The following is a 22,626-nucleotide window of genomic DNA, read 5'->3' as shown; positions in this document are numbered from 1 at the left end:
TGTCACCACATTCGCATTGGACTTCACCTTTTGTGCTAAAGACTGACTCTTTCTTTTGTGACACGAACCATCAACAAGTTTTAAGTTAAGTTTATTGTTCTACCATTATTTCTAAATTTTAGCTAGAATAGGGATTTCAGAATTTATATTTGATATTTTATTTTGTATTGTTAATAATTACCATTTGTTTTCTCATTTATAATATACAATTTGCTCTGACTCTGCATTATTTTCTCATTCGTGTAGCTTTAGTGGGATTGTAGATCATTTTATTTCCTCTTTTTAGTACCATTACTTTCTACAGTTTTCCTTTTGATACATTTGTAACATTGATATTTCAATATTACAGCAAGAGTTTTCTATTTACGATCCTGCACCAGTATTTGTACTTCTCTAATCCAAGATTTTGACCACTTGTTTAACTTTTTTATTAACAATACCAATAAAGTTGAAACAAAAGTAGGAAATGGAGTCCATTTCCAAATTGGAATGGTGAGACATTTTTATAAAATGAAATTTTCTTTGAATAAGCAAAGCTTGTTGGCCAATGAAGACGTATAGCACAAGAGCCAGAGTTATTTAATCAAAAGTGGACTAAAAATTTTAAATCTGCTTTATTGTGAAAGCAAATGCGATTCATACAACAGAAGTAAGGCAATCAGAGAGCATTTCAAAAGTATAACTTATGTGAGATCAAATTCATTCAAATATTTTTAAACCGTAATAGATGATTTTTCTTATTTTATCTTAGTTCATCTATTGAAAACAAAAACAATGAAGTCGAAACTAATACAATAAACTTGGTTAAATAAGATCTGTATAAAAAGGGTGTACATATGTGAAATTATGAATATAATTTCAGTTAATGAGGACTGTATTACATTACTGTATTGAGGGCTGGTTCAAATAAATTAGGATATGTGGTAAAAGGTTAAACAGATTATAGCAAATTAAGTTTAAGTCTTACCAATTCTTCTGCTGCACACACACACTCGCGGTATTTAGAGGCTTTCAGTCGCGGTTGTTCTTCATAAGGGGGATCTGTCCTGGTACCGGTTTCTGAACACGTTTTTCGCGGTACTAACACTGAGATCACGAGATATAGCACATTTGCGTCTGTACACGATTTAAAATAGTTTTTGCGATATTTTTCGCGTAACTAAAAGCGAGAGAGATAATTAGAGTGGAGAAAAAGAGCTTTAAGTCTGTACCAAGCGAAAGGTAACAGGCTAGAGAAATTATACTTCTGCCTAGCGAGACTCAGCAGACGAAAGAGCGAACGACTGTCCCTAGCAACAGTCAACAATCAAGAGTGGGTCTTTCTTGTTTGCTATCTTACAACTGTCTGTATTTCTAATGGAGTGGGGTTAAAATGTGAGTGGGAAGGGTTGAAGGATGAGAAATAATTGTAAAATTGTGGTAGAATGGTAGCTAGTAATACCAGTTAATAGTAAAAAATGACATGATTTTTCGCATGTGAAAAAATTGAACAAGATCATTAAAAGCGGCATTTGGAATAAGAACAAGCTGAATACGATATGATAGAAGAGGAGAGTATGCTTCAAATGATATGCTTAAGATATATATATATATATATATATATATATATATATATATATATATATATATATATATATATATATATATATATAAGATATATTTCTCCGAATAGCGTCACTATAGGAAGTTAATGTTTTAGAAAAATACATATTCATATGTATGCACAGTATTATTGTTGTCTGATATATCGAGATCGGCTTATAACGAGGTAATTAGTCTGCCATTTCAGTTCTCGTTATAGAGGGAGTCTACTGTATTTTAGGGAACACTGCAATTATGTAATAAGTAGAAATTTTCCACCTACTATACATTTATAAATTAAAATCATTCAGAAAAAACCAATTAGGTCCTTTATTTAGAAAAAAATAACAATTACTTTTCAAGAAAATATATAAAATAAAAATGGCTAAAAGTGTATACTGTACAAGATATTTCGTTGATTAAATGTATTTTTATAAGCAAAATGGATATAATGAACAAAAGTTTAAAAAATTTACTTATAAAAATACTTTAGATTAGAACTTTTAACACTTCGGTCCAAAAAATATCCTATTGAATTGTCTGATATTGTAGTGAATTGAGTTTTTTTTAACTACCCTTTAGTTTCAGTAACAAAGATTAGAACAATCACAGTAAATACCAGACAATATTTCAATAACATATCTCAAATAAATTATTTAAAAAAGTAAACCACAAAAAAAATCTGCCACTTTTCTGCTTCTTGTGTATCATAAACTTTTTGCATGTGTTAAAAACGAAATGAATCCAAAACGAATACATAGCTGTACTCCCCTATTTAGATAAACAGTTCAAATCATCATTTTTTGTTATTGTAACAAAAGAATATATACTACACATGTATTAAAACTATTCCACACCTGTCCACACATTCCACCTATCTAGACTCGGGTTTATTTTTTGGTGGCTTAAAGGTTTTAATTTTTTTACTCGATTTATCTTTTGATTTCTTGTTGGCCTGGAAATTCTGCCAGCTGTTTACCCTATTTTGTCGTGATTCCTGCAAAAGAAAACAAATATTAAATCATACATTTTCAGAAGATATTTATATAAAATTTGTTGGAATTCTCAATAAAAATAGTCTAACAAGCTCCCTGGCTAATAGAATTCATAGCTCAGCCGCATATGTTATGCCTACACTATACCATCGACGATGATTGCTGGTCGTGTAATCGTCTATGAACGGTATAGTCGCCTGGTTTTTTGGTGAGATTGTGTAAAAATATATATATCTGTAATAAAAGCAGGCAATAAAAATAATCTACCAGGAGTAGTTATTAACTGCAAAATTATCAATGACTGAGATGTATAATAATATGAAGTTTTAATATTCTCATCGATATTTACATTCAGATGTGCCTGGTATTATGTTTGAAAATATGGGCAGTCACCCAGTTGAAGATTTCATCAAACTATTGATCGGTCCACATGGACCAAGAGCCAATCAAATCAGATTTCGACATTATGACAAATCATGTTTCAGGTAAGATATAACAATATTTGCCTGAGCGACCGAAACCATAAAATAGTTTATCAGGAAAAATCACGTTTCACCACCTCCAGTATTTTGCACTTAGGTAGGTAGGTACCTATATTTTATTTTTAAACCAGTGAAAGCAGATTTTGCATAACAAGAATATTTTTAGTATAACCATACCTACTACAGCATTCAGTTAAATTCAAATAGTGAACTGCAATTGAGTCTGGTTGTGACTTCGTCAGTGTTCTTTCTAAACTTCTTTTACCATTTTACGAAGATTATTTGAGCGTTTGGGCGTTGGGATTATGTGGCGTCCGTGGTGTGATAATAATTCTGCAGCTGAAAAACCAGTGTAACTCTCTAATCGATTGGAGGATTTACAAAGCTATGTAGTAAAACGTTAAGCGATATTTTCAATACCTCTCTGATGATGCTAAACATATGCCGAAACATGTTTATGAAGGACTGTCCTGAATTGTCTAAATCAGAGGCAATTGCAAAAACATGTTTTTTAACCAGATTGCCCAAAGCAACCTGCTACAAGGTTATAGGAGAAACATCGTCTTCTAGACAGAGGAGAAAGGTTTGTGGAAAATTCAAATTTAAAATTCAAAGACAATAAATGTCAAAAATTTATTGTCAAAAAGACAATTATCCAATTGAAAACCAGGTACTTAATTGTAATGATTTCTATTTTATCATTGTCAATTTGAAGATTAATAGTATTTATATCAATATTTGGGTATTTATATTTAGTTGTTATTATCAGATGCCTTTAATACATTTAACTTAGGTTTGTTGATTTTTAAATATTTATTAACAGACTGCAATGCTGATTTCATTCTAGATACAGCATTTTCTAAGTTTGAATCAAAACATGCAAGTAGGGTGTCATCTGCATACAAACTAAAGAAATCACATTTAACAAACAAGTTTATATCATTTAAATACAATATGAACAAAAGAGGTCCTAAGACACTACCTTGAGGTACCCCAATATTAACGCTAATTTCAGAAGAACTAATATCATCAATCTTCATGTGTTGCTTTCTATCCAATAAGTAATCTTTAAACCATTCAGTAACATTTCCTCTAATACCATAGCCTTCTAATTTAGTGAGAATATTACAATCCACTGATCTGAAGCTGGCTTCAGAAGTGAATTTAGTACCATAGATCATATTCATACACTTCGAGAACTAATGAGTAGAGCTAAAGAATATGAAATACCGCTAGCATTAACCTTCATAGATTTCGAGAAGGCTTTCGATTCTATATATCCCAAGGCAGTAATAGAAGCTTTGACCAACCAAGGCATTGACAAACCATACATAGAAACTTTAACAAATATATGCAGACAAGCAAAAGCTAAGGTAAAAATTTATGAAAACACTCCAGAATTTCCCAGTATCAGAGGCATCCGACAAGGAGACACAATATCACCAAAGCTCTTCACGGCAACTCTAGAAAATATATTCAGCAAAATGAACTGGCAGAACAAAGGAATATCTATTGATGGAGAATACCTCAGCCATCTAAGATTTGCAGACGACATTGTTCTGATTGCTAGTAATCCTGCAGAACTACAAGAACTTATAAGCGACCTAAATGACTAACTAACTAACTAACTTGACAAAACCAAAAACCATGTACAACGAGCTAGTGGATGTCCAAAGATGTAATAATAAACAACACTACACTTGAGACAGTAGACGAGTATGTATACCTGGGACAATTAATACATAAATCTGGCTCCTTGCTTCCAGAAATCAACAGAAGAATGAAACTAGTTTGGACATCTTTTGGTAGAAATACCAATATTCAAATCGAAGATGCCAATCCACCTGAAGAAAAAAGCATTTGATCAGTGTATACTACCAATCATGACATACGGCTGCGAAACTTGGACACTAAAGAAAGAGATAATATCGAAACTCAAACTCACTTAAAGGTCAATGGAGCTATGCATGCTAGGTATAAAGAGAGATTGAAAAATAATAGAATGGATCAGACAGAAAACCAAGGTTACTGATGTAATCCATAGAATTAAATTTTTAAAATAGCAGTGGGCGGGACATTTAGCGAGAAGAACTGTCAATAGGTGGTCCACTAGAATTACACTGTGGTATCCAAGATGCGTCAAGAGACCAAGATGATGTCCAAATTTAAGATGTGACTATGACATAAGGAAACAAGCCGGTACAACATGGCACAGAAAAGCGAATTTTAGACAATCGTGGGCAGATATGAAGAATGAATATGTAAGGGAGGCTAAACCATAATCGGTAGAATATGCTGAGAATGATGATGATGATGATGATATTACGATCAATAGTTTCAAAAGCTCTTTTTTAAATCAAGGAATACTACGATTACATAATTATCATTGTCCAATTCAGACCTGAATTTACAAAGTGAAAGTTGCAGTGCAGTTTCCCAGGAATACTTTTGACGAAAACCTGAGTATTCATTAAGATTTCATTTTTATCAACGTGATCCATGACTTGATCATATACTACCAACTCTAATAATTTCTCAATGGGCGAAAGTATATTTATAGGTCTAAATTCATCAGTCTTAATAGTATTACTAACTTTTGGTATTGGAACAACTGTACTGCTTTTTAATAAATCTGGAATTTTTGATTATCTAAGAGAAGTATTTATAAAATTTAAGATAATGTGACCACAAGTTACAAAAAACGCTTAAAATTTTGTAGTTTAGTATTTCATTAATGTTACTCCTATTCTCTGACGACTTAACCATGACTGACAAGTCAATCAGTGATAGTAACCTAAATTCATGAATACTGGGATACAAATTATGTTGATCATAACTCCATAATTCTTTGGAGTTGATAGTTTCAACACTTTGCCGAATACTAGAGATGAAATACTCACCAAACTGACGCACTATTTCAACTTTGTCACTCAGAATGCATAACTGATTCTGAACCTTAAATTCAATGTGATAAGGGAATTTTTGACAATTATTGTTAATTAGTGTTTTTAGCGTTTTCCACATAAGTCTAGAGTTATTTTTATACCTATCGATTTTATCAAAACATTATTGTTCTTTTTTTGCTTTTAACATATTAACTACTAATTTGGCATTTCTATCACTTATGTTAGCACTTTAAAACTCTTTGTATAATTTGTCCCAAATTTTAATTTTACTATTAACTTCATTATCAAACCATGGTATATTACTTTTGATATGACATGTTTGAATAGGTGCTATTTTATTTATTGACAGACTGACTGATAAAATTTTATTGTAAATAGTAATGACATCAATAGAATCTAAATCCCAATCACAAGAAAGTAAATTAATTTGGATTGGATATATATATATATATTTTTTTTCCTTGTTAAGACATCTGTAACATTTACTAGAGACATTAAAATTTTGAAAACTATTGCTAAAACTGAGCGATGAATGGTCACTCAACTTGGGAGTTGAATGAACAAAACAGCTAACTAGATCAAGATCAGATTATTAACAATTAAGGTTTCACTAACATACATAATTCTAGTAGGTTCAGTTACTAACTGCTTAATGCCACATTGTAAAAACATTGCTTTAATTATCTGGATGTAGAAGCTAGTACTTAAAAAATACTCTTGCTGGGCTTTTGTTTGATCCAGGGAAATTCTGACATCCGGCACTATAATTAAGTTTTATATTATTTTTGTTAATATTAAAATAAGTCAAAATATTGACTACTGCTTGTTTGTCCTCTGCATTACGTTCCGTTTGAATATTTTTAACTGATTCATTAATATTAAATATAATTATATTGGAAGCACTGTTTTGCCTCTTTAGCATTTCGGAAATAATATCCTCCATATCTGGTGCAACAGATGCGACATTTTCCTTGTGTATTATTTATACTTTCCTTAAGCTCACTTACTTCTTTTAAGAGAGCTGGTACCTTCTGAAATCCCAATTCTCAGAAAAACTTCAGTTTATGTTTTGTTTTTAACTATATGCATTTAACTTCAGATGCTGTTAGATTACCACATTCCATACATAATAATAATAATATTGTATGGCTTTTTTTGCCAGGGAGATCCTTTCGGATTGTTCCGGCGCCCATTGCATCTTTTACCCTGTTTCAAGTAGCTAGTGTTGATGGACACTAGCCCAGGGGAACCGACGACTTTACATGCCCTTCGAAGCACGGACATTCCATACAAAGAACAGTTCTGCATCCATCACAAGAAAAAACTTGATTTAAGTTAAATTGGTTATTACACTCGGCGCATGTATCCATTTTATTTATTAAAATATAGAACAAATATAGAAAACTTCCTGGACTATAATCACAATCTCGGAACCACTTAGCCTTATCAGCACATTAAGTTTTTATTGTCACTATTTAATTTTATTCATCAACTTTTTGTAGTAAAGAAAAGATTCAAGATCAAAGTTATTCAATCAAACAGTTACACTTAAAATTTTCTAGAAATTTACTTATACACAATTTCAATTTTAACTTGCCAAAAAATTAGAAATTTTGGACCAGTTTAAACCATAAAACAACACACATTTATGGAGCACATCAATTTACCATACAATTAGAATACAGTTTTTTTGAACAACTGAGCTTACAGCCAGACCATGAGATTCATGGAGACAGAAGAAGTGTTTTTTTTTTCAAAATCAGTTCAGAAGCTATCTAAACCAATAGTTAGTAGCATTGCAAAATTCATAAATATGTCATTCAGTATATATTCAAAAATCATTCAGTACCGATCTCAGTGATTTAACCCTTGTATAATTTTTTCAAATGTATGCTATTCTTTAATCTTTTGCACACAGTTTTGTTAGTGTAAGTATTCCAAGATTAATCTGCTACTTTGAAATGATATATTATTTTACTTTTAATATATTTAATACAGTAATGGTCCAAAAAAATTGTTTTTTTTTATTAATTTCCTCCACCAAATATAAAACGGGGCAAAACTATGCATATGCGTGTTATGGCGAGCACGCCACTGTGTGTGTGTGTGTTTTATCTCAATATTCAGACTACTTAGAAGATGATAAACATCCACGCTGAGTATCTCGAAGTGTTTACGATATTATCAAGAACTATGAGAGGTTTTTAGGATATAGTTTGTAATTCTTAATTTTAGTATAGTCTTATACCCTAAACTGTTAACATCTAAAGAAATTTGTGCATTTCATTCAGAGTTACGTTATTTAATTCTCCAACGAACACATATCATTTTATAGAGAATAAAAGTAGCGCAGTCAGTAGAATTTCCAATTAGAAAAAGTAAAGCCTTTTTTTAATCGATTTTTATCGTTAATTGGAAAATTGGAGAATTAGTGACTTAGTATTTGAGTTCCGAGTGTAAGGCCACGAGGAAGGAAAACTGAATGAACCCGTAAGCAACTTCGAAGAATTCCAAGTGTAAGGCCACTTGTTGTGTAAAGCCACAAAGTAATTCGGAAGTTCTGGGGAGGCGCAACTAGCAACTTCGTGAAATCTTCTCAACCAGCTTTAGTGAAAAGCCACTCGACCCTGGAAACGGTGAAGCATTTCCACAGAAGAAGCAACATCTCGGCTACCATTCCGACTACATACAGTTTAGAATTTCGACCAGTTCCAGTGTAAACCCAGTTGATCCAGAAGGTACAACGTTCTTCACCCGTTCTCTACCCGTTCCAGTGTAAATCCACTTGATCTGCGACGCTGCAACGTTTTCGACCAGTTCCGGTGTAAAGCCACGTTCTCACGGAAATACTTGAGGTTAGTCGAATTATATTAATTTTTTATTTGTTTTCATTTTTTTTTATTTACTCTGTTTCGCAATTTTCAAACTCTTAAGCTATCATATCTAGTATTTGCATTTTTTTTAATTGTTTAATTTATTTTTGATAATACAATGGCAACTAACGACGTAACAGCAACTACGCCAATAATTTCCGCTACCACTTCTAATAATTATATTAATTGTGACAAAGCTATCAAGCTTATAAATGTTTTTGATGGGTCCTCTTCAAAATTACATTATTTTATAGATTCTTTTGATTTCATTTTTGCAAAATTTGACCCAGCGGAATTGCAAATTTTTCCTTTTATGGTAAAAAGCAGGTTAGAGGGAAAAGCTCTTGATTTCATTGGCTCGAAAGAATTTTCGACATGGCAAGAGATAAAAAATGCTCTCCTTTCTCAGTTTGGTGAAAATTTGGATTTGCAGTGTCTAAATTTTGAGTTATGTCATTTTAAGCAACGTTCTAATGAAAAACCTACAAATTTCGTTGATAGAATTGAAAAACAATTAATAAGAATCAATAAAGTTATCAAATACGATTCAAATTTGAACAATGTTGAGAAAAAATGTTTAAATAATTTTCACAGTAAAACTGCAATTCTGACCGCTATTACGGGCATAAAAGAACCTTTGTGTCAAATGCTTCGCTCTTTAAATCCTAGTTCGTTAATTCAAATTAAGCAAATTTTAAACGATTATGAAAACCAACAATATTTCAAACAAACAAATGACAATTTTTCTATGTAAATTAATTATAAATAATGACAATGAAATTTTTTCAAGTACTGCAGGTACGCAAAAAACATTTTCTGATCCCGGTTCAACAAATCAATCGATAAATCCACCAATTAAATTAACCATTCCAAAGTGCACTGTTTGTCATAAATATGGACATAAAGCAGAAAAATGTTATCGTAAACCACAATCTCACAATGTTGTTCATAATACCTATTGCGACAACGATAGTTCAGAAAAAGAAATAGAAATCGAAGTTGATCAGGATTTTTTTAGAGCAAGTGCCGCTGACAACGTTACAGTTTACCAAGTAGCAAATAAACCGCTTCTTTACGCGCATATTAAAAATTTGAATATAAAATTATTAATTGATTCAGGGGCAGCTATATCAATATTGAAACCAGGTAAAATTTTAGACTCTTATCACTTTAATCATGAAAATTTTGAAATATTTGGTATTAATAACGAACCAATTCAAGTTACAAAGAGCGTAAACTTTAAGTTATTTTCGGGTGTTCAAAAATTCTATATAGTTGACATAAATTCTCCTTTTGATGGAATACTTGGTTATGATTTTTTAGAAAAGAATAAATGTGTTATTGACTTTGGTTTAAATACTTTATTTGCTAATCGCGAGGCCATCCCATTGTTTCAATCTGATCAGGAACATAATATACTTAGTGTAAATAATATACACGAACATCAAGTCCGAAGTAATAATGTTATTGACGTAACTGAAAAAATCGATACTATTGTAAGTAAACTAAAATTAGAAGCTCTGCCAAGAATTCGATTAAACCATGTACATCAAAAACAAAATGAATATACCGAATTTGAGAATATTAAAACTAACTTAAATTTAAATAATTTCTCCTACTCTAATGAGCAAATCTTAGACGTTAACAATAAGAATATTTTATATCTATACGATGAGAATGACAGAAATGTATATCATTTCGAAAATTTCATTTTAATAATGTAAAACCATTTTATGATGCGATTAACTAAACGAAGTTGAAGTGTAACACGACAAGTAGTAGATATGAGCTTTAATTAATTTAATTAATTTATTTATTAATTAATTTAATTAATTAATTTAATTTAATTTAATTATAAAGGAATTTTAATCAATAATAACTGCAATATATAATTCGATTACCTTGTGGTACACTTCATCTACGGCTTTCTCACAACAAGTTATTGCCGGTTGGTTTTTTTGTTCCATGTGGACCTACCTGCCCTGTACGGAGTATGAGAGGCTCTTCACTACAAGTCAAAACTTCGAAGCTGCAAAAGAAGCCCTTCTTGGACACCCCAGCTTCGGTCTTCAGGAGGGAGGTGTTATGGCGAGCACGCCACTGTGTGTGTGTGTGTTTTATCTCAATATTCAGACTACTTAGAAGATGATAAACATCCACGCTGAGTATCTCGAAGTGTTTACGATATTATCAAGAACTATGAGAGGTTTTTAGGATATAGTTTGTAATTCTTAATTTTAGTATAGTCTTATACCCTAAACTGTTAACATCTAAAGAAATTTGTGCATTTCATTCAGAGTTACGTTATTTAATTCTCCAACGAACACATATCATTTTATAGAGAATAAAAGTTGCGTACTTGAGCCTATTGAGTCGGGTAAAGGTACATATTTATATTTTTATTTTTTCAAAAAGTTATCAACACTACAAAAACAATTTTGAAGTGTTGATAACACTCTCTCTCTCTCTCTCTCTCTCTCTCTCTTTCTCTCTCTCTCTCTCTCTCTCTGCATTGCCGAACTGGAAATCTTTCATCCTATTTCGAGGTAAAGAAATCTAAGCAATAAGTCTAACACATGCTGCATTCTAGAGGCAAGTTACTTAACCTCCAAGCCAACTATGAGTAGGGCTTGGAAGAGAAGAGGTACAAGTGCACTTGTACCCCTGTTCCACTGTGTCAGACTGTTAGTTGAGTTTGTTATCATTTTGGATAGGTACTAATATTATACCTTCTCTAAAGCAATAGTAATTTATTATTAAACTACAGTGTTTTTAAGAAGAGTTCGTGTTTTTTAAGCTTTAAAGAACATGGATGTATGTAACCTAAAAACTGAACGTAAGTTAAAAAAAAAGTCCACTCAGTCGTGGCATGCATAGATAAAAGGCGAAAGAAATCACCCCCAAACAAAATTTCTGAAAGGCCAATTGAAATCATAAAAGAGCATATTAATAAATTCCCTAGGTAAACAAGCCACTACACTAGAAATAAGACTTTCAGAATTTCAGATAAAAATAAATCTCGGTTTGGCAGAAGAAAAAGCTTTAGCTCAGAGAGAAAAAGACTTACACTTGCGTAAGGCGGAAGTCATAAGAACAGCAAAAGATGAGTGTCATGACCTAAAGGATGCTAGCAAAATTGGGATCATCTTTGACTGAAACGACCCATTTCTTTATGTGGCACAAGGTCAGGTGTCATGTGGATGTCAGGAAATATCATCTTGTCTCCTAAAATATATAGAAGTCTCCCCCCATCTGTGCTACTATGGCACCCTCACCCTTCGACAAACTGGCAAAATGGCATGGTCATATAAATCACTGGGTCCAGATGGGATTTATCCAATACTTCTACAAAAGGGAAATGAACTTCTGTACAAAAAATTATGTATGATACTACAGGCTAGCTTAGGACTGGGGTTCATACCAAAAGTACGGAGGCTCATAAGGCTGGCTTTTATACCCAAACCTGGCAAAACTGGATAGAAAAAAAGGTCCAAAAAAGTAGTATAATTAGATATGCATCAGTGGTATGGTTTTTTATGAAAAAATGCAGCAAAAAATGAACCATTCTCAGACTAAGCAAGGTGCAAAGACTTGCTTGCACCAAGGCAGCTATGGAGGCCTTTCATTCTTTCCTCCATTCCTCCTTTAAACATAGTTATAGGGGAGAGGTAAAGTAGTATATTATAAACTGTGTGAAATTGTGAGCATCATACCAGTTAGATCAGGACTAAGTAACATAATAAATGCAACCAGAGGTGCTGAATAGATGATGATTTCTGACCATATTGCATCCTGATAAAAGCCAGAAGTATCTTTCCATGTGATATTTACCCACGAGAGGGATGAGGCGGAGGAAACTCTCTGCAGAGTTCTTCTACAGTTTTATACCTCCTCTGCCTCTTTAAGGCAGAGGAGGTATAAAACTGTAGAAGGTTTAGGTACAGGAACATATTCGGTAGTGGTGGAAATTTAAACATTTCTGTTCCACTATGAGAATATACCTCTGTATTTCAGGTAGATATTTGCAATCTTGCAGTGTGCAAGAAATGAAGCAGATTAATATATACACGGATATCCAAGCAGCCATGGGGCTCTCATAAGCCCTAAGTTAAACTTTCAGCTAGTGTGGGAACGCTGACAAAAACTTGACAGACTGGGAGAACATAGCAGTGCTACAGTGGTATGGGCTCTAGGTAATGGGGGAATATGTGGCAATACACTTGCTAGGAGAACATCAGCTACAAAATATTTCAATCCAGAGCGGGGCATAGGAATGCAAAAAAAGCATTGTATGCAACCTGAAAAAAGCCTGTATCTGAAGTCCATACAACTCATACTGGGAAAATATACTGGTTAAACACATAACAAGATGTGTGGTTTATTCTCAAAAATTTACATCTTATGAGAACAATATTACACTTATAGGTTAGAAGCAATTGTCAAAAAGAAATTACCAAATATCCAGTCATAATTAAATATAAATACTAAGATAGGCCAGGCCACTTACTTCAAAATTCTTCTGCCACTCTTTCTGTGCTTTGGCCTTCTCTTCTTCCTCAATTTCTGCTTCCCTTTTTCTCTTTCTCTCCTCTTGGTCCCTCTCTGATAGCTCACGCCTCTTTCGTTCCATATCTGCAAATAGTTTCATTGTCAGAACATACACAGCATGTTTGTATTGTCCAGGATCATCTTCAGGAACTGTATTTTTTCCCTCTTTTTTAGCTTTCTTTCTCTTCTCTGTCAGCTACAAAGTCTCAACAGGTTAAATATTAAGACCATGCCAATGAACGAAAAAATTTAAATAATAAACATACTACAAGTTAAAATTATTCTTAAACTTCTTAAAAAATATATAACTATTATAAGTAGATTACCCAACTAGTCAAAAAATAATACTGACCATTAAATCTGTCCTTCCTACAGCTTCTTCGATAATATCCATACACTTTTTTCTAGTATCTTCGTTTTCTAAAGTTTTCCAAGCTTTATTTACAGCTTCAAATGCCTGTTGGGCTCTATCTGGGTCATCTTGGTTCTTGTCTGGATGAACTAATATTGATAATCTTCTGTATTTTCTCTTTATTTCATCAAGTTCAGTTTCAGGTTCAACTTGAAGCACATCAAAGGGGTTCAAGTTTCTGTACGTTGATCCTGGTCTTAGTAATCGGTCGATTTGTTGTTTAGGTGTGAGTACAGAGTCTCGCTTTTCTATTTCCTTTACCTTAAAATATCATTAGTAGATAACCTAATATGCTATATGTGAATAAATACATTTAAAAAAAGCAAAACATTATCTATTAATAAGTGGAAAAACAAATTATACCTACATTGTTGAATAACAATAGATTTGTAATAAGAAAAAGGGGTAGATACATACCTCAGTGTAAAACAAATTGAACTTAATATCTTTTTCAGGCTCTGCACTAGTGGACATTTTGAACTTTGTTAAATAATTAGTCAGTATCTAACTATTTACCATTTGTTTGCTATCATCTGACTTTTTGTAAAAATATTTTCCTGACTGAAGGGAGCAATGGCAGCTTGACAGCTTGCAGTTGACATTTGACAAAAAACAGTAGTATTGTAGCTGGTTGTCTTAAGATTATTATTTTTTTAGAAATATTCTAGATATTTTTACTCAATATTGTTTAAATTATCTACGAGACGCCTAGTTACTTTGTTACTCTTGTTTATAATTTGACCCAAGTAAATTTATGTTAAAATACGATTTCTTCTTCTGCTTTTTTACATGTGCGTCTGTCATTACTTTTCCGCCAATTTCTACACGTCAAACATTTAGCAGAAGAGAAGATTTTGATAACCTTTTTTCTTTTTGACTTCTGACAATTAGACTTTTGAACCTATTGTGAAGAAAAACTATTAAAAAAACAAAAAAAATTGTAAAATAGTGTAAAAAAGTAAAAAATATCCAACGAAGATGAATCCGGCTGCCCCAAATTATCCTATGGCGTCCTTATACGTCGGCGATTTACATTCTGATATTACTGAGGCCATGCTTTTTGAGAAATTTTCAACTGCGGGTCCTGTTCTTTCGATTCGCGTGTGTAGAGATTTGATTACACGTCGATCATTGGGTTATGCATATGTGAACTTCCAACAACCTGCAGATGCTGAGCGTGCTTTGGATACCATGAATTTTGACTTGATAAAAGGTAGGCCTATCCGCATCATGTGGTCTCAACGTGATCCATCATTGAGAAAATCTGGCGTTGGAAATGTTTTTATCAAGAATTTAGATCGTTCCATTGACAACAAAGCCATGTACGATACTTTTTCTGCTTTTGGTAACATTCTTAGTTGCAAGGTAGCCCAAGATGAAAACAGTTCCAGTAAAGGCTATGGGTTTGTTCATTTTGAAACTGAAGAAGCTGCAAATAAGTCTATTGAAAAGGTAAATGGTATGTTGTTGAATGGAAAAAAAGTATATGTAGGCCGCTTTATTCCACACAAAGAAAGAGAAAAGGAACTGGGAGAAAAAGCCAAGCTCTTCACAAATGTTTATGTTAAAAATTTTGGTGAAGATTTTTCTGAGGAACAGTTGAAAGTTATGTTCGAAAAGTATGGTAAAATTACCAGCTACAAGATCATGAGTAAAGAAGATGGTAAATCAAAAGGATTTGGTTTTGTAGCCTTTGAAAGTTCAGAGGCAGCAGAAACGGCAGTTGAAGCTTTAAATGGAAAAGAGTTGGTAGAAGGAAAACCTTTGTATGTAGGAAGAGCTCAAAAGAGAGCTGAGCGTCAGCAAGAACTAAAACGTCGCTTTGAAGCCTTAAAAATGGAAAGACTTAATCGCTATCAGGGCGTAAATCTGTATGTTAAAAATCTAGATGATACAATAGATGATGAACGTCTTCGTAAAGAGTTTACTCCTTTTGGAACCATAACATCTGCCAAAGTGATGCTGGAAGAAGGTAGAAGCAAGGGTTTTGGTTTTGTATGCTTTTCCTCCCCAGAAGAAGCTACAAAGGCGGTAACAGAAATGAATGGCAGAATTGTTGGTTCTAAGCCTTTATATGTTGCCTTAGCTCAGCGTAAAGAAGATCGTAAAGCACATTTAACTTCACAGTACATGCAGCGTATGGCAAATATGAGAATGCACCAGATGGGTCAGTTCATCCAACCCGGTGCATCTAGTGGTTATTTTGTTCCTACAATCCCTGCAGCACAAAGATTCTATGGACCAGCACAGATGACTCAAATTCGTGCTAGTACTAGATGGGCTGCCCAAACAACTGTAAGACAGGGTGCTCAAGGAGGAACTACTGTTTACCCTGGTATGCAAAACACTTACAGAGCTGCTACTCGCCCACCAAATCAGTCAACAACTATGCGTAGCAACATGAGTGTGCCTAGACAAATTACTGGACAACAACCACAAAATACCATTGTACCTGCTGCTGTTAACAGAACAGCCAACTTCAAGTACACTTCAAACATGAGAAATCCACCACAACCTCTGGGAGGTTTACAAGGTGCTGCTGCTCCTGTACAGCAGGCTGTACACATCCAAGGTCAAGAACCATTAACAGCAACTATGTTGGCTGCTGCTCCACCACAGGAGCAAAAACAGATGTTAGGTGAAAGATTGTTTCCACTTATCCAACGCATGTATCCAGACATGGCAGGTAAAATCACTGGTATGTTATTGGAAATTGACAACACTGAGCTGCTACACATGCTGGAACAACAGGAGTCCCTTAAGAACAAAGTGGAAGAAGCAGTTGCTGTTTTACAAGCTCATCAAGCCAAGCAAGCTGCTACTACTCAGATCAAAAAAGAGTAGTTGCTGAAGAAGCGATTATTTTATGTTTTATATTTTTAAGCATAAATAAAAAGTACTTGTGCATTTTCGTAAGTTTTTTATTTTATTTTTTAAATGTATCTAAAGAATGGTATGATTGTTGCATAGGCATAATCTTTACATCAAATGTGTTTATTATTATTTCATTTGTTTACCATCAATTATGTGTTTACATCTCTATATTCACTTCATGATATTCAATTATTGTTTAATGTTTTGTGATTAGATTTAAAAGCTTTGCCATATGCCTAATACACTATTTGGATGTAAATGAATTAATTTTATTATAATTTTTAATTGTTGTAAATTAATTTTAGAAGACATTATCAAATTGTAGATCTATATTAAATAATATTTCCTTCTTGATTAAGTAAAAATTTAGTATCAATTATCAATATAAAATATAATTCCTTAATATTTGTTAGTTAATATTCAAGATTGAAAGATAAAATTAAATCAAATAAATGGTAAACCACCCAGTTATTGGCACATTAAGGAAAAGAGTTGTTTAAACATTAGATTTGTTAATATAGGTAACATCATAGGGGGATATTTTGAATTTTTTATAATTTACTATTAATACTGAACACAAATTAAATGTCATTTTATTATAAATATTGAGGAAAATATTGCAAAAATACACAGTTGCACAGTTATGGGCAGTGTAATTGGCATAATTTATTTATCAAATAATCAATCATTGGCACCCAGTAATTGACATAATTTATATATCAAAATATTGATTGAGCATTGAAAACATAAGTACTTAAGTACAAAGTGCCATTTATTTATATATTTTTTAAAAACAAATTTTACAAAAACAATATTCTTTATACAAGTTGTTTAAGACAAGTTTTACAAAATATTCTTTATATAAATCATATTTTTCAAGACATTCCTTGTGAAATGTTCTGGAACACTTCTGGTATTTAACTCCAAACCTAATCAGGGAAAAATTTCCAGTACATGTAAAGCATATACCCTTATTCATATAAATATTATTTTTAGGTGGTGAGCAGAGTTCTGGAACTTCTGGATCAAATCCTAATACTGACAGATTTCTAATGTGCTTTTGGAATTGACCTATTTCCATATTTTTTTCATGGGGCTGTTGATCATCTTCTTTATTTAAAAGGTTTTTTAAGTCCTCTAAAATACTAGGTTTCTGCTGAAATAAAGCTGTTTCTTTGAGTACCTTAATCTTAGTATTTATTTTAACACTTTTTCCTTTCAAGGAATTTTCTTTACTTTTCAGAAATCGTTTTGCTTTATTTTCTAACTTTGTTCGCTCCTTTTCATTTTTTTCGCGTTCCTTTTCCTCTAGTTCTCTTTTATAAATTGAAGAAGAAGTTTCAAAGCTAGATCGTTGGGTATTACATATTCCTTTATGTTCAGCGAGTTTTGGCCCAAGGCAAACAATCTTCCATGTTACTGCTCCTATTTATATAGAGTTTTGACTAGTGGAGGGAACTGAATCAAAAGTTGAAATGGCAGTGGATCCTGTGATTGTTTCTTGAGTATTTCCTGAGTAAAGTGCTAAACTTTGTGCCACTTTTGTATTTTGTTCAGGAACTTCTTCCAAAAGAACAACAGGTACAAATTCTATATCATAAAAAGTCATCGCTTCTCTCTCTTCTACTGCAGACATATCTTCCAAAAACATTTCATCTATTACAATTTGTGAATTATTGCCTTCTTCATTATTTGGATGTAAAATATTAAATAGATTAAGTAGTACCCTGAAACTTTTGCTAGTGTTATCAGGGTTTCCATTTTTCTGGCTTCTTTTAAGAGCTGTAAAGTATCTTTATCGCATATGTTGCAAAAATCGGTCAAATTGATTGATTTTGTTGTGGTTTCGCCAAATTTATCTATGGTATATTTTTTACCTAGGCATTTGCTGTAGTCAATACTATCTGCTTTCCAAGAACAGAGACCACACCCTCAAACCACTTAAGATAGCCAATGGTTAAGAGTATCTACCGCTTCTTTTAAAATTGGAGCAAAGTTTCTCTGACTTAGTTGTTCAAATGGATTTTGTCTCTTCCAATTCAACAAAGCTCTTTTCTACGCATTTTTAAGTGGCTTGAAACTAGAGACATTGGCAGGTTGAAGAATTCCAGTGGCATTTGGATATAATGCTACTAAGATTATTTCGAGTTCTGTACACAGTTGACTTAGTTGGTATGTTAAATGTGTTTTGTGCCCATCTGCAAACATTATTATTGTAAATGTAACATGTTGATACTTAACTAAATAAGGATATAATATCTTCGATATATAATCATGAAAAACTTCTGCTTACATCCAACCTTTCTCACTAGTAGCAATACCCCAACCATCTGGAACACCTGTGATGCTTTTGGGTAATCTTTTATAAGCATAGACGATCATCGCTGGCGTTGTACTCCCGCAGCAGAAAATGTGAATATGATGGTATATTTGTTTTCGATGGGCTCTATCTGATAAACATTTTTGGTACAAAAACCCTATTTTCTTTCTGACAAAGGGTAAAATAAGTCATCTCCATTGTAAACTCTGCTAGGATCAGAAAGAATGTCAAAATGGTTCTTTTCCATTAAATATTCTTATATATTATTAAACCACTTTCTGATATAATTTTCTGACACTTTTCCACTGGCATTGTTTACAGCTTCAGGAATTCTATTTGTTAAATTAGGGTGTCTTCTTAAAAACGATTGATACCAATGATTCCCAGGAAGATTATTTTTAAATGGATTTGGTTGGGGGTTCTGATCCAAAAATGACAACAGAAGCTTGGATGTCCTCTTTTCTTTTCGGAAACCCTTTTCTGTGACAATCTACTGCCCATTTTTCTAATACAATTTCTTCTGAAATACTTAAATAAGTATTTGGACCATGTGCTACTTTTTTAAATTTTTCGCTTAGTCTAAATTGCAGAGTAGCTCTGGGTATCCCATATTTAACTGCTGCCGTCGCCTTTGGCATGCCATTAATTATTTCCTGTAAAGCTTCTTGAAGAATTTCTTCATTATATTTTTTTGTATATTTGCTTTTCTTTTGTACTTTAGGAATTTTTTTTCTTCCTGAAATTAAAGATGCCAATCACTAAATCTAAATAAATACCTAGGCTACCTAATTATTGGTAGCACTGCCAATCACTAGCATTTGCTATAATATGACATCCAATAGTTGGCATTAACAAAAATAATTAAACCTGTGTAGAAAATAAGCATTAACACGAGAAAACGGTACAATGTAATCTAGAGATTCTTCTTCTTCCTTTGCCCTATCCGTTTCGGACGTTGGCTATTAACAAGGCTATTTTGACTTTGTTTACGGCACCTCTGAACAGTTCGGTCGATGTTAGTCCGAACCATTGTCGCAGGTTATGCATCCATGAGTATCGTCTTCTTCCCGGTCCCCTCCTACTGTCGATTCTTCCTTGGACTATTAACTGTAGCAGCCGGTACTTAGTATGCCTCATGACATGTCCGAAGTACTCAAGCTTCCGTTTCTTTACGGTGAAGATTATTTCTTTGCTTTTGCCTATTCTCTGCATTACTTCCACGTTAGTGATGTGGTCTGTCCAGGATATCCGAAGAATACGGCGATATATCCACAGCTCAAAGGATTCTAGTTTCTTCAGGGTGGCTTCCGTTGTGGTCCATGCCTCTGCTCCATAGAACAAGACCGGGAAGACATAACACTTGACCAGTCTTAATTTTAGTTCCATTGAGATTTTGCTTGTGAACCACTTTTTCATATTGTTGAACGCGTTTCGCGCTTTTTCAATTCGTGATCTTATTTCTGTTGACTGGTCCCATTTTGTGTTGACTGTGGTTCCAAGGTATGTGTATGTCTCCACTTGTTCTATTTTTCGGTTGTTTAATGTCAATTGCATCGGAGGTTGTTGTGTTCTTCTGATGAGCATGCATTTAGTTTTGGTTGTATTGAGTTCTAAACCATATTCTTGACTTGCTGTGTGTATGCTTTGCATGAGTCTTTGAAGCTCGTTGCAGTCATTTGCGGTAATAACTGTGTCGTCAGCATATCTAATATTATTGATTACCTCTCCGTTTACTTTGATACCCTCCGAAACTTCTCTGAAGATTTGTTCAGAGTATATATTGAACAGGAGCGGCGAGAGGACGCATCCCTGTCGTACACCCTTTTTAATATCTATCTTCCCACTGTGTAAGTTGCCCATCTTTATCTCAGCACTTTGGTTCCAATAGAGACTGGTTATTATGCGCAGATCCTTGCCATCAATATGCATCTTCCTGAGCATTTCCATGGGTTTATCATGTTTGACCTTGTCAAACGCCTTGGAGAAGTCGATGAAGCACAAGTGGACGTCCTTGTGCATGTCTCTGCATCTTTGAATTAAAACTTGCGGACTGAAGATTGCCTCTCTTGTGCCCAATGCGCTTCGGAATCCGAACTGTGACTCCGATATATTTGCTTCGCATTTGTTATATATTCTATTGTGTATGATTTTGGTGAAAACTTTGGTAATGTGATTTATTAAGCGGTGTTGATCACAGTGTTTTGCACTTGGTGTTTTAGGTATGGCTACAAAGGTCGATCGAAGCCATTCCTCCGGAATCTTCCCTTTGTCGTAAAAGGTGTTAGAAGTGGTCATCCGTTTCGCATAGGAGTTTTATGATCTTGCCCTGTATGTTGTCGGGACCTGGTGTTTTGTCGTTTTTTAGCGATGAAATGGCTTTTTCCACTTCAGACCTTAGTATTTCGGGTCCAGTCATGTCGTCATCTTGGTCCACTGTCATTCTGCGTTTATCGTTAAAAAGTCGTTCTACGTAATCTTTTCGATGTGTCAATGAGCTTCAAGTCGTCTGATATAAGGTTACCGTCTGCGTCTATTAGTGTCGGGTGGGGATTATTGGTTTTCTTTTTAGTTGTTAATTCTTTGATCTTTTTGTGCATGTTGTGGTAGTCATATCTTCTGTCGCACTCTTCGATTTCATCGCATTTCTCCTTCAGCCAGCGTTCCTTCGCTTCCTTTATCTTTGTTTTTATATTGTGACTTGTTTCTTGATACTTCACTTGATTTTTGCATTTGTGTTGTCTTCTTTCTTCCATCATATCAAGGATTTCATCCGTCATCCATTCTTTCTTCTTTACGCGCTCCTGTAACAGAAGTGTCTTGTTTGTCATTTCAACAGCTCTTTTTATTTCTTCCCATTTAGCAACTGGGTCTTGTGCGGGTTCACTCAAGTTTCCAATGTTTCTTCTTAAGGATTCCTGTACTTGTTGTTTAATGTTGGGATCCTTTAATTTCCTAATGTTTATCTTGGTTTTGTTAGGCTTCCCTTCTATACGTTTTAGTTTGATTCCCAGTTTACCCACCACTGGGTTGTGATCCGATTGAGCGTCAGCCCCGGGATAGGTTTTCACTGATGTGATTGAGTTTCTGAATCTTTCTGGTATGGCAATGAAGTCGATCTGGTTTCTTACATTTGTTTCTTTCGAGTCTGCTGGCGACTTCCAGGTGTAAAGTCTGCGAGGGGGCAGTTTAAAAAAAGTATTAGTTATCAATAGTTTTTGTTCATGACAGAAGCGTATGAGACGTTCCCCTCTCTCGTTTCTAGTTTCTAATCCGTGACCGCCCACAACGTTTGACACCTTACCTCTGCCGACCTTTGCATTGAAGTCGCCCATTATTAATGTCACTTCGCTTTTCTTGGTCATTCTCGTCAGGGTCTCCAGTTGTTGGTAAAATTCTTCCACAATCTCGTCATCTTTGTCTGCTGTTGGCGCGTATACTTGTATGATATTTAGATCGAGTGGATATGCTTTCAGCTGAAGGAGTGACATTCTGTCTGAGAAGGGAGTGTATGCTTTTACTGCACTTTTTATAGATGGAGACACGATTACGCCTACTCCATTTCTGTGTGTCTTAGTGACATTTCCGGAGTAGTAGATTGTGTGGTTTCGAATTGTACATTGCCCAGAGTTAGGCCA

At 33.8% G+C, this 22,626-nt stretch overlaps 3 protein-coding genes across 3 annotated transcripts in view; 1 reads left to right on the top strand and 2 right to left on the bottom strand.

Moving 5' to 3' along the window:
* LOC140439543 (ribonuclease P protein subunit p40-like) overlaps positions 1-22,626 on the bottom strand; it is a 110,509-nt gene that overhangs the window by 43,946 nt on the left and 43,937 nt on the right. The window lies entirely within an intron of this gene.
* On the bottom strand, positions 1,892-14,402 carry LOC140439541 (dnaJ homolog subfamily C member 8-like). Its single transcript, XM_072529510.1, has 4 exons — positions 14,215-14,402; positions 13,738-14,058; positions 13,345-13,581; positions 1,892-2,578 (listed from the first exon to the last, which is right to left on the bottom strand). The coding sequence occupies exons 1-4, from the start codon at positions 14,269-14,271 to the stop codon at positions 2,456-2,458; spliced, it is 738 nt and encodes a 245-aa protein (XP_072385611.1). The 5' UTR covers positions 14,272-14,402; the 3' UTR covers positions 1,892-2,455.
* Positions 14,655-16,708, top strand: LOC140439540 (polyadenylate-binding protein 1-like). The gene has a single exon (XM_072529509.1). The coding sequence runs from the start codon at positions 14,776-14,778 to the stop codon at positions 16,639-16,641; it is 1,866 nt and encodes a 621-aa protein (XP_072385610.1). The 5' UTR covers positions 14,655-14,775; the 3' UTR covers positions 16,642-16,708.

Source organism: Diabrotica undecimpunctata, chromosome 4 (genome assembly GCF_040954645.1).
Source record: "Diabrotica undecimpunctata isolate CICGRU chromosome 4, icDiaUnde3, whole genome shotgun sequence".
Lineage (NCBI taxonomy): Eukaryota > Metazoa > Arthropoda > Insecta > Coleoptera > Chrysomelidae > Diabrotica > Diabrotica undecimpunctata.
This window is presented reverse-complemented; position numbering and strand designations above follow the sequence as displayed.

Bases quoted from the DNA above. Each gene is read 5' to 3' on its own strand.
- LOC140439540 (XM_072529509.1), top strand. From the start codon at position 14,776: ATGAATCCGGCTGCCCCAAATTATCCTATGGCGTCCTTATACGTCGGC.
- LOC140439541 (XM_072529510.1), bottom strand. From the start codon at position 14,271: ATGTCCACTAGTGCAGAGCCTGAAAAAGATATTAAGTTCAATTTGTTT. The intron at 13,582-13,737 runs GTCAGTATTATT...GAGACTTTGTAG, and splicing joins TAGGAAGGACAGATTTAATG to CTGACAGAGAAGAGAAAGAA. The intron at 2,579-13,344 runs GTAAGTGGCCTG...TTTCTTTTGCAG, and splicing joins AGTGGCAGAAGAATTTTGAA to GAATCACGACAAAATAGGGT.